This window comes from Eriocheir sinensis, chromosome 3, assembly GCF_024679095.1.
Source record: "Eriocheir sinensis breed Jianghai 21 chromosome 3, ASM2467909v1, whole genome shotgun sequence".
In the NCBI taxonomy this organism is placed as follows: Eukaryota; Metazoa; Arthropoda; class Malacostraca; order Decapoda; family Varunidae; genus Eriocheir; species Eriocheir sinensis.
The window spans coordinates 25,546,428-25,558,927 of NC_066511.1; the positions used below are offsets into that span (position 1 = coordinate 25,546,428).

Consider the following 12,500-nt stretch of genomic DNA (forward strand, 5'->3'; position numbering starts at 1 on the left):
GACCAGGACACGTACCGCTGCCGCGTGGACTATGAGCACGGCCCCTCCAAGACCTCCACCGTCCACCTGGCCGTCATAGGTATGTGTGTGTGTGTGTGTGTGTGTGTGTGTGTGTGTGTGTGTGTGTGTGTGTGTGTGTGTGTGTGTGTGTGATGTGTACCTCATCAGAATCTCCCAATCAAGCAACTTAGAAACGCCCTCTAAGTCGACTCACGGCCCGCTAAAGACTAAACAACAGTGTCTTGCCTGCAGTGCCTCCCTCCCCGGCGGTGGTGACGGACGAGAGCGGCTCCGTGGTGGCGGGCACGGCGGGGCCTTACCTGGAGGGCGGGAGAGTCATCCTTACCTGCAAGACGATTGGAGGTGAGACACTTGATAACTAAAACCTTGCCTAAACATTAAATGCACCCTAATTAGATACTTTCAATTATCGCCCTGAATATAAACATACATGCACACAAGGAGCATCAGAGAGCCCCACACATCTGTCAGTGCCCAATCTCGTGCGGCTAAGGTCACACTGAGCCTTCATTATAGAGCGTGTTTGACCCTCAGATGAGAAGGGGATAGACCCACTGGGGTTTTTTTCCCTTCTGTTTTTTCATTGTTTAACTTTTACAAATGAGAAACATCGTGCATTGTTTATTTGGCAATCAAGACTCTCTGGTAAGTAAAGGTCAAGGGAATGACTAACTAACCTCACCTTCCGTCTTTACACGAGCTGGTGAAGGTTAACATCAGGTAGTAATAGCCCGCTGACGTGGAATTATTTTTAGATTATTTATCGAGGCAGAAAAAATATATTAAACGAACTTATGCCTTAAACTATCTCCTATCTTCTCTTCGACACAGGCCGGCCGTCGCCCACGCTGGTGTGGTTGCGGGATGGGCGCCTCGTGGAGGACTCCTACACTGTGGACCACCGAGGCCAAGTCAGGAACCTCCTCCACCTGGATAACCTGTCCCGGCAGTTCCTGGACGCCACCTTCACCTGCCGCGCCACCAACAACAACATCACGCAGCCCCTCGACACCTCCGTCACCATCAACATGACACGTAAGGTGGGGGGGGGGGGAAGAGAGAGAGAGAGAGAGAGAGAGAGAGAGAGAGAGAGAGAGAGAGAGAGAGAGAGAGAGAGAGAGAGAGAGAGAGAGAGAGAAAAGAAAGCAAGTAAGAAAGAGAAAAAAAGAGAGGAAAGTAAAAGAAAAACAAAAAAGAGAAAACAAGAAAAATAGGAGGGAAGAAAAGAAGAAAAATAGATAGCAAAAAGGAAATATAGAAAGAAAAAAAAAAGAATAAAAGAGAAAAAGAGAGAAAGATACACAATTAGACATTTTCAGTGGCATCTCTATCCAATCCTCCATTGAAAACATGATGCCAACTGCTAACTTATCTAATCTAACTTTAATTCCACCCTCCGGAAATAACTCGATGCCCATAATTCCCTTATCTAAATAAGCCAAATGACACTCTAATTTCATTCTCCTGTAAATGTCCGACCCTCCCACTCACCCATTCTAAACATAATCGATGGCCACTGTAATAAATTCTCATATAAAAACTCGATGTCCTCAAATATAATCATTATTCAAAATTCAATCACATCTTTATTCAATTCTCTCGTAAAAAAAATAAAAAATAAAAAAAGGATTTCATAATCAGTGGTGCCAATATCCGCTAACGCTGCACGACAACGCCCTTTTACGAAATTTCACCTCATGCAATATATTATCACGCTGAACAGCAGGTGTGACGGTACGTTGTGGCGCGGCCGAGCGAGGAATCAATAGGGTGTCATCCGTTACGTATATTTCGGCAGGTATTAATTATGGGTAAGCCATTAGGTTCTTCAATCAATGCCTCGACAGGTGATTAAGGGCAGGGCGCCGTAATAGCCAGACCTAAAATAAGGGCCCGCCTGTGTCCGCCCGTTCATCACACGCTGCCAGCTGTAATCCCTCTTTAGTAATTTACTGTCGTTAAAGAATAGTAAAGACCGTAAAAATAATGATCTCAGTACCTAAAAACGAGCAGGAGTATTGGCAAAAACATTGACAAATAATTACCAACATTAAACTCCATTATTCGCGTGAGAGGACAAGTTTGAAGAGCACGGCAGGATATCGACCCACTTGGAAGGAACGCCACGTACACAGAAATCTTATTAAGGAGTTGGATGCCGTTACCAAGACAGTGCCACCGAAGCATCAAGCCAACCTGGATATACACGCCTTCCTCATCATCGTCATTGCCATTTAGAGGAGAAACGAATTGTAGCTAATTGCCTTTTTCGTGGTACTCGGGAGAGACCAAGACAAGTATCACAAAAAAAACACTACCACACTTCAATAAAAACAAAAGAAGAGAATTGCAAGAAAAGAAAGATCAAACTGTGTTCCAGAGATGTCCTGAAACCTACTGGTGCTTCGGCTACAGTCCTTAATAGCATACAAAAAAAACTCCAGAAATGCGTGTAAAAAGGGGAGACATATCGCAGACTTTACGAAAAGGTGTAGTTTAACGTGTAACCTCATTCTTGGTATACTATTCAATAATCATGAATGAATCAGTGAATCATTTGAGGGTTATCTTTGTGTGTGTGTGTGTGTGTGTGTGTGTGTGTGTGTGTGTGTGTGTGTGTGTGTGTGTGTGTGTGTGTGTGTGTGTGTGTGTGTGTGTGTGTGTGTGTGTGTGTGTGTGTCAGTCGTTTTGTACATTCCAGGAAGTAAGCCCGGAACCATCTGATTGCACATTTAACGGATCGCCTGTTCGGACTAACCTGACATCAGTAGTAATTAACTGGCTGCCAGGTAATCACACACAACTACGGTACTCCTTTAGCCGCACCGGACCCCATAATGCTGTCTGGTCCGGCGAGTGACTATGATGCTCAGGCCCGAGACCCGTGTATAGTCTGCGTGGCCTGACACTGGTCTTGAGGGATGGGGGAGGATGGCAGAGGAGCTTTGAGTCGTATATATACGGATGCAGATGATAATAACAGATGATGATGATGGTGACGGGGATGATGATAATGAAGAAAAAAGAAGAAGAAGAAGAAGAAGAAGAAGAAGAAGAAGAGGACAATAATAATAATAATAATAATAATAATAATAATAATAATAATAATAATAATAATAATAATAATGATAATTACAATAATAACAACAACACGCCCCCCGCCCGGCATTTTCCCGCGGCGCCGCCCAACACATTATAACTGTCGAAAATGTGTAACAAAGTCATTCACGCGGCCGCAATTTTCTGGCCGCGGGAGTTTGATCATTAAAACCCACGTATTAATATAATCAATGAAATATGCAATTAACTACCAAATGAAATGAAAGGAACCCAACGGAATGAATCTGATCTGTAATCCTACGAATATTAACACTCCCACATCTACTATTTCTACTAATTTTGCCATTATAGCTACTGATGTTGAATGCGGTGAAATAAGGCACATCGGTGATACTACACACAAAAAAAGGAAAAAATGCTCACAAAGTATTGCCTCTACGGAGGAAACACACACAGAGAGAGAACAATATTTGTCAAAAAGAAAAATACCTGAAAGTCAGAGGTGTATTCAGACCCATCTTCAAAAAAAAAAAAAAAAAAAAAAAATCTCAGGGAATATATTATAGAAGGAAGGCTGTATTAAATTTTACCAAAACAAGTACTTATAAATGCTCTCTCTCTCTCTCTCTCTCTCTCTCTCTCTCTCTCTCTCTCTCTCTCTCTCTCTCTCTCTCTCTACCCTTTACACTATTGTCCATTCTTTTCTCTCCCTCACCCTTCTCACCCCATTACCCTGCCCCCTAAACCCCTCTCTACTTAGCCCTCTCCATCTCTCACCATCCCTCTTCCTACTTAGTCAACCTTATTCGTCTCTATCTCCCGGTCACAGTGGCTCCGCTTACGATCTCGCTGCTGAAGGTCGCCGGGTCGCAGGATTACGTGTCTGCGGGGGTGACGGAGGAGCTCGAGTGCACGTCCGCGGGGAGCAGACCAGAGCCCACTATGTCCTGGTGGCGCGACAGCCGACGCATCACCAACCCGAGTGTGCAGGTGAGTGCGTGACTATATAGAAGCAGCGTGTGTTTTCTTGTTTTGCAGTGAGGAGGTAAGGTCGTGGATCAAGGGTTTAAAGCAGGGGTTCCCAAGCTTTTCCTAGCACGACCCCATTCAGCACTTTCAACTGTTCAGTGCGACCCCAAGTGTGTGTGTGTGTGTGTGTGTGTGTGTGTGTGTGTGTGTGTGTGTGTGTGTGTGTATTTATACATACATACATATATATATATATATATATATATATATATATATATATATATATATATATATATATATATATCCCAAGTGTTTATGTTTATTTCTACATTTACAGCACTATTGTGAGTTTTTGGTCGAGGAATGATGAATTAATTGAGTGTTTCCGTTTCTTGGTGGAAGTTTCAGATGGTGTCTTTAAAAACCTCTCCATAATGGCTGGCCGCTGGAAAAGGAATTGTACTCGTGTTACTAAATATATTTCAATTAATGTTATTTTCAGGAGTACCGCAACATCATCACTTCTCTTCCCAATGTGATGCCTCCTTTGCTGCGCAATACGTATCATAGCATTGCACCATCTTACCACACTAACAAGGGCCGCTTTCAGTCATTTTGTTTGTTTTGATTGTTACCAATGGCGGCGATCGCCGCTATAGTATTTCCACTTAAAACTAGCCGATGGGGTAGTGGCGGCTGCGGGGTTAGCCTAGCTACGCACCTTACGACACACTCTCAACACCTCGCGCTTCCTCTGCAGCCGCCACTACCCCATAGGCCAGTTTCACGTGGAAAACCATAGCGTCGATCGCGACCATTGGTAACGATCAAAACAAGCAAAGTGACTGTGAAAGCGGCCCTTGTAAGACACCACATGAAATTGCGGGGGTGGAAACACAAGTGAGTGCTCTCACTCCTGCACAGAGGTTGATTTGTTATGTGAATTTAATTTCATCAGTTATCAAAAACCATGGAAGTGAGGATTCTTTTGCATATATACCAAAGTCCTACGGGTGCTGACGATAATGATGATGCGAAATTTTTGGAATAAATTAGTAAATAGGGAGATAAAACGAAATTTAGATTCCGCGAATTTCACGAGATGTAATAAGAGCGGGGAGGGTAGTAAGGGAGTGAGGGAGAGGGGGATACAACGGTCAGTCGTGGCTCGTGTGAGGGTGCTTGAAGCAATTATTATTTATTATTTGACTTGTTATTTATTCTCAATGAAAGTACTATACAGCACTGAATTTCACATGGTCTCGTAATCCCTGCTTGGATATTTCGTACACCCAGACCTTGGGGGTACCTCAGCGACCCCACCGACCCCATGACCTTTATGACCCCACATAATGAGCATTCCGACCCCACTTGGGGTCCCGACCCCTGGTTTGGGAACCCCTGGTTTAAAGGGTGGAGCAGGGGAGGATGAAGAATAGTAGAGGAGGGATATGTGTGGGAAGGAAGGACGGAGGGATGAGGCAGAGACGAAGTGAAGCTGGAAGGCTGGGGGTGGGGTGGGGGGATGAGTTAAAGGAGTTTGTTGAGGGAGGAGTGTGAGAGAGAGAGAGAGAGAGAGAGAGAGAGAGAGAGAGAGAGAGAGAGAGAGAGAGAGAGAGAGAGAGAGAGAGAGAGAGAGAGAGAGACAGGCAAACACAGAGACTGACAAGGCAAGGGAGAAAGATAAGGGGCAAAGAAAGACGATTCAACCAAGAATTTCCAAGAAGGCCTTGAACGAGGATGAGGAGGGAGGGAGGGACAAGATGGGGAGTAGGAAGAGAGAAAGGATTGGAGAAAGCAGAGGACAGAGAGAGAGAGAGAGAGAGAGAGAGAGAGAGAGAGAGAGAGAGAGAGAGAGAGAGAGAGAGAGAAAGCAGACTTATACATGCATACGAATATACGCACACATATTACACACACACACACACACACACACACACACACACACACACACACACCACAATACCGGGTTTCTTTTCAGCCGCAGGACACGTGATTAAGTCTGGAGTGTCCGCCGGTGGATACATTTTACTACAAACACCGAGACAAATTTTACTCGCTTTTTTTTTTTTTTTTTTTTTTTTTTGACCTCGTGCCGCTAATGAAGCATGCGCCCTATCTCTCAGCCTGGGATGATGGGCCCCGGGTTTCATTAATGCTCTGAAAACGTACCACCATTTTTTTTTTAGTCTCTTTTATATTTGCTTACGTATTCATGTAAAATTCCATTCACAACTCTGCGCCCGGTATACAGTACGGTCGACAGCATTCCGACTATGAATCTATTGCGTGTTTCATGACAAATTACGATATAATTAAACCCTACAACATAACTGTATGACTGGCTGGTCGATTGGTTCCGGAATATTACACACACACACACACACACACACACACACGGAAACGAATATGGACATGCAAAAAGTGAGATCGCATTCACTTACAAGGAGCTGTGTGGGGGAAGGAGACGCTTTTCTGAATTTCCTTTAGTGTGCGGTATTCACGTACCTGCGGATAATGAAGCAATAAGAGTAAACTGCTGAGACTAGAGGAACGTGAGGAGGTGAGAGAGAGGAAAGTTCGGAAAAAAAGTGAGGGGGAGAAAGGAAGAGAAAAAAAGATGCGGAGAGAAGGGAGGGAAAAAAAAGGGGGGAGAGGGGGACAGGAAGGAAAAGTAAGGTGGAGAATGTGAGAACATGAGAAGTGAAAAGGTGGGAGTAGGGTGACAGCGGGAAAGAAGAATGAGGTAGAGCAAAAAGTAGTAAGTGAGATGGACATGGAGGGGAAAAATGAAAAGTGTGGTGAGGAGATGATAATGGAAATTGACGTGGAAGAGGGAAAACGTGGAGAGGGAGGGGTAAAATGAGGTAAAAAGGGAAGTGGATGGTAGAGTGGTATGATGGAGGGAAAAGTGGAGAGGAGAGTAAAGAGGGCAAGTGAGGTAGAGTTGGCGAAGGGGAAAGTGAGACGGTGAGGTGGAGAGAGAGAGGAGAGGGGAAAGTAGGGTTAATTAAGAGAAAAGAGGAAGGTAGAGCTTGAAGTGGGGGAGGAGATAGTGAGGTGGGGAAGGTATGGTGATGAAAGGAGAATGGGATGATGAGGAAAGTAAGGAAGAAGGGGGAAAATGAGGTGCCAAGGGAAAGTGAAAGTCAGTTAGAGAGCGAAAGTGAGAGATAAAAAACAGAAGGTTGAAAGTGAGGTGGAGCAGAAGGGGAAAGTGAGGAGGAGGGAGAAAGCAGGTAAAATGAGGTAGAGAGTGAGAAATGCAAATATATATAAGGTTGAGCAGGGAGAGGGCAGAGTGAGGTTAATTGAAGGAGAGGAAAGTGGAGTGGAGAGGAAGGGGAGAGTCTGGCGGAGTGAATGAGAGAGGGGAAGGTGGATGTGCGCGAAGAATGAGCGTCTCCTCTTCTGTGTTTGTTTATGACGCGGTGCTTTTGTGTCGACAGTGAGGCACATACGCTGATTTATTCAAAGCTTCTGCGTGGGGTCTCCGAGCAGGATGAAAAAGAGAACATAAAAGAGTAAAATACGAGCACAGGAACGCATACAGCGGTGAAGTAGCGAGAAGAGAGGGAATGCTGCAGCTGTGGAGGTTGTGGTGCCGGTGATGGCGAACCGGTGGTGGTGGTGGTGCTTATAGTGATGAGTAGTGGAGGGTTGCCTGGAAATAGTGGTGAGGCAGGTTATGTAGTTGTGCAAGGGTAAGGACTGCAATTAATGACCAAGTTCATGTCATTCAGATCAAGGGGAAAACGGCCGCGCCAGAGTCAGAACACTTTGGCGGTGGGATATTTGGGTATGCTGCGAACATGAAGACCCGGAAAAGGAATATAAGAAGAGTTAATATACATGAACACACACACACACACACACACACACACACACACTCTCTCTCTCTCTCTCTCTCTCTCTCTCTCTCTCTCTCTCTGTACTGTCGAGAAGCTTGCAAATGTGTCGTGAAGTGCTTGAAAGAAGAGTGATTCACAAAAGAAAAAGAAAGTTCCAAGACTGCTGATCTAGGCTACATGTGTGCGGAGATTCCCTTCCTTGCCTAACGTGTCACTGTGGCGTCTCCAGCAGGTCCGGCTGGTCAACAAGACTGTCTCCACCCTGAGGATCGTGGCTCAGCCCAGCGATCACGGCGTCGTGTACACCTGCCGCGTCGAGAACCCCCTGCTGCCCACCTCCGTCCTTGAGGAATCCTACAAACTCAACGTCCACTGTGAGTACCACTGTGTTCCCTCCCCCGCTATGGATACCACTGTGCTTCGTCTCTGTGTTTTCTTAACTCATTCAGTAAGTCAGCGTATAGGTAAGTCACATATAGGTGATACGTTTTATTCCTTGTATGTACCATTTACAATGTTCCTTTCACTGTATATACAGCTGGGTTCCCTTCACTCCAATGAAAGCGTTCCTACCTGTTAGTACCAATAACGGTTCATTTTCCTTCAAGTACCAATAACAGCGTTTCTTGCATCAGCCTGTTAAGGACGGTAAAAAAAGCTAAGCCGGTTGTCAACATTTTTTTTTTCACAACTGATTGTGAGCAACTCATACACTGCCCAAACAGAATCCCGTGCTCTCGTGCATTACATGCGTTTAATATATTAGGAACATAACTGACAGCCATTCACTTATTGAATGAATGTCACTCAAATTAAAATAGTCTTTAAAAAATCCACCCTAACAGCTTTACTCGTCTTTTTCGATAGATAACTGTCACATATACGAGTCTTCTCTAAAAAATTAATCACACACACACACACACACACACACACACACACACACACACACACACACACCACCTGAGTTGAGAAGAGGCAACAATTTCCTTAGCCTGACGCGCTGCCAGTCATCCAGACTCCTGCTAAGGGGTGTGGTCGTCGTGTAGAGGCTGGGTCTTCTTTATTCATGAGAAACTGACATGAGACAGCGGACGCAATGCCAGTCAAGCAGGCTGGCAGGTAGGTGAATAAGCAAGAGGAGAGGAAGTGGTGAGGTAGGAAGGAAAGGTAAAGTTAGGGGCATACACTCTAGGTCCGCCTGGCCTCGATTCTCATCTCCCCCGCATTGGTCCTTTAGCGGCTTAGCCTGTGGTGGGTAAGAACCCATTAGAAATGGAAAATGTAGCATCCGGGTTACCACAGTTTACCTTCCCACAGGTTTCCCCTGGCACCTATTTATCGACCAGCTGAGTGAGCTGTACGCAGGCATGAGGGTAGGCAGAGGAACAAGGAGAGGAGGAAGGTGGTGAGACAGAATGGAAGGCAATCAAGCATTCCCACAGGTGACAGGAAGGCATTTGCACATACTGACAGGCAGGCAGGCAAGCAGGCACGCAGAGGGACAGGCAGACAGGCAGACAGGTAGACAGCCAGGCAGACAGGCGGGTATACAAGGGAAAATGCAGACGGACGGCTAGGCATCGAAAGATGAAGGTTCACAAGGGCTGACAAGTAAAAACGCAGCCATGTGCATCTTAAATCTGCTCTCGACACACACACACACACACACACACACACACACACACACACACACGCACACGCACTCAAGAACTTTATAACAGCACTCCTTTCCACCTTTATCTTCACTATCCCAGTTCCTCTTGACCTCATTTCCCCATCTCATCTCACTTAACCCCCGCCCCCCCCCCCCCAGCGCTGGTTCATGTTTCCTTGCCCTTAAATGCACCCGTACCAATCCACTCGCCTAAACATCATCGCTCCGTGCATCGCCCTGACGTCTGGAGGGAGCGGCAGGGAGACAGATGGGATTCAAGGAAGTGGAGCGGCGGGTTGTGATGAATGTGTCAATGGAGCCGTGGCCGAGCTGATGGCCGGGGAAACACGAGGCGCGTGACAAATGGTGCTAATGACGAGCGGACGACACTCAGCTGTGATTGGGGAGCATGTGGGCGACAACTGACTGATAGTTCAAGACGATACATAAGTGAACATGGCGAAACAACTGAGCAGAAAAGATAACAATGCTGCGTGTATCCCACTCAGCTATGATTGGAGAGTATGAGGGAGACGTGGCAATAACTGACTGTACGATACCATGAGACTCTTGACGAATATGAAACGATGTATAAGTGAACATAGAGAGATCATGGGAGTAGAAAATACAGCACTGCCACGTGTATCCCACTTCGCTATGATTGAGAGGATGTGGGAGACGGGGCAACTACTAAATGTACGATACCATGAGACTCTTGACGAATATGAAACGATGTATAAGTGAACATAGAGATCATGGGAGTAGAAAATAGAGACTCTTGACGAATATGAAACGATGTATAAGTGAACATAGAGAGATCATGGGAGTAGAAAATATAGCACTGCCACGTGTATCCCACTTCGCTATGATTGAGAGGATGTGGGAGACGGGGCAACTACTAAATGTACGATACCATGAGACTCTTGATGAATATGAAACGATGTATAAGTGAACATAGAGAGATCATGGGAGTAGAAAATATAGCATTGCCACGTGTATCCCACTCAAAATGTATAAGTGAACAAAGAGAAAGTTGAACAAAAGAGATAGCGATGCCCTGTGTATGTCAATTAACTCTGATTGGAGGACATGAAGAGCACAGGGCGAGACGTTAATGTACGGCCGCTGCTGGCTTGGACCCGGAGAAAACATGGCAGTATTTTTCTCTACGGTAAAGGAGGCTAAATAAAATGACCGCAAAAAAAAGTTCCTGCCAAGAGGTAAGAAAGAGGTTATCACAGTTTGTACCCATCACTCCGTCTTGCACTACCCACAAAAAAAAAAACTATTGCCAAGAAGAGTCGATAAGTCTTTCATTTGACAAAAATACACTCATATATACCTAAGCTTAATTTTCCAAGGTATAATATTTTTACCTGTGATGAGTACAAAATGGAAGGGTACGTACAGACTGGTGAACATACTCTAAAAGCAAAAAAGCCACAGATCAAAGTGGGTGAACGTCTTTGGCGAAGGAATCAACAGGGGTCACAGCCACAGGGACAGGGAACGCAGTCTCAGGGGATTCAGAAGTCCAACTAATTAAAGCCCTTGGGAGGAAGTGGATCCGAGACACAGATACGCAGTGGCTGAGTCCCTGAGCCCCGACGCCCCAGCATGGCATCGACCTCGCCGCCGCAACGCTGGTAAACACGGCGCCGCCACACAACACAGAGCGCGAGGGCGAGGAAAAAGATGTGACCTGGACTCTGCGGGCCTCGTCAGTCATGCCCCCTCCCGAAGATATTTGAAGATAGATAAAACGATGTCGATAAATAGATATATAAATACATGATTTTATAAGTAAATGAAAAATATAAAGAAATATAAAAAAATATACATACAAATAATAGATATATTAACAGATACAGATAGCTAGATAGACACACAGACAGAAACATACTCTAAAGTCTAAAAGCAGAAAAGCCACAGACAAATTAACAGAAACATTATGCAGACAGACAATGACATATAAATAAAGTTAATATTTGTTTCAGAGGAAGGCCTTTGCATTAATGATGGTGGCTTTCAGCTTGACGAATAGATGCTTCATGTCTTACGCAATGGACATAACCATTTATCATTTATAGATCTTTTGTCTGTGCCGATATTGAAGCTCATCAGATCTTCCAATAACGTAAATGACAGTCTTGCGTCTTCAAAAGCTCTCTGTCTTTGCAACCTTTGTCGCCCACTGCATTTAATAGTCGCTGTTTTTGTGTGTGGCCGCTCCGGAATGGCCCGCACATCTGCGTCACCACACTGAAGTTTAGTATCGCCTGCCTTCGAGGAGTGGGATAATGTTTTCATCGCTGTCCGTCTGTCTGTGTCAGTTTGTCTTTTACCAAGATATCCAAAACATAAATTTCACACACAGCACCATACTTTTTAGAGTATTTATAGCTGAAAATCTCAAGTTCTAAATCCGATGAAAATTGACTGAATTATGACAACTGAATGATAAAAATTTACTGGACTGAACAGAGCATCAGACAAATATATATCGCCCACCACATCAACCAGAATCTGACAGCTGGCCGCCATCATAGGTTGTTAGTTTTTTGTTGTATTTTATCGGCTAGGAGCAAGACCACCTACTTGGGCGTTAGTGGAAACCCTCGCGGTCCTCCTCTGCTATGCCCTCACAGTACAGATGGGTGGATTTCCATAGTATGGCCGCCCAGAGTGATTCCTTCAGGCAGTTTTATAGCTCTTCCCTCGCGGTCCTCCTCTGCTATGCCCTCACAGTACAGATGGGTGGATTTCCTTCGTATGGCCGCCCAGAGTGATTCCTTCAGGCAGTTTTATAATTCTTCCCTCGCGGTCCTCCTCTGCTATGCCCTCACAGTACAGATGGGTGGATTTCCTTAGTATGGCTGCCCAGAGTGATTCCTTCGGGCAGTTTTATAGCTCTTCCCTCGCGGTCCTCCTCTGCTATGCCCTCA

The 12,500-nt window shown here is 45.2% G+C and overlaps 1 protein-coding gene across 6 annotated transcripts in view; it reads left to right on the top strand.

The window, feature by feature from the left end:
- Positions 1-12,500, top strand: part of LOC127007147 (nephrin-like) — a 102,900-nt gene that overhangs the window by 84,548 nt on the left and 5,852 nt on the right. For 5 of the 6 annotated variants that reach the window (XM_050877826.1, XM_050877845.1, XM_050877853.1 and 2 more), the window contains exons 3-7: positions 1-79; positions 253-363; positions 853-1,056; positions 3,911-4,071; positions 8,131-8,275. The exon at positions 1-79 is cut by the window's left edge and continues 121 nt beyond it. In XM_050877826.1, coding sequence (XP_050733783.1) covers positions 1-79; positions 253-363; positions 853-1,056; positions 3,911-4,071; positions 8,131-8,275 — 700 coding nt within the window. The remainder of the gene's footprint in view (positions 80-252; positions 364-852; positions 1,057-3,910; positions 4,072-8,130; positions 8,276-12,500) is intronic. The other variant, XM_050877835.1, reaches the window with a different exon arrangement.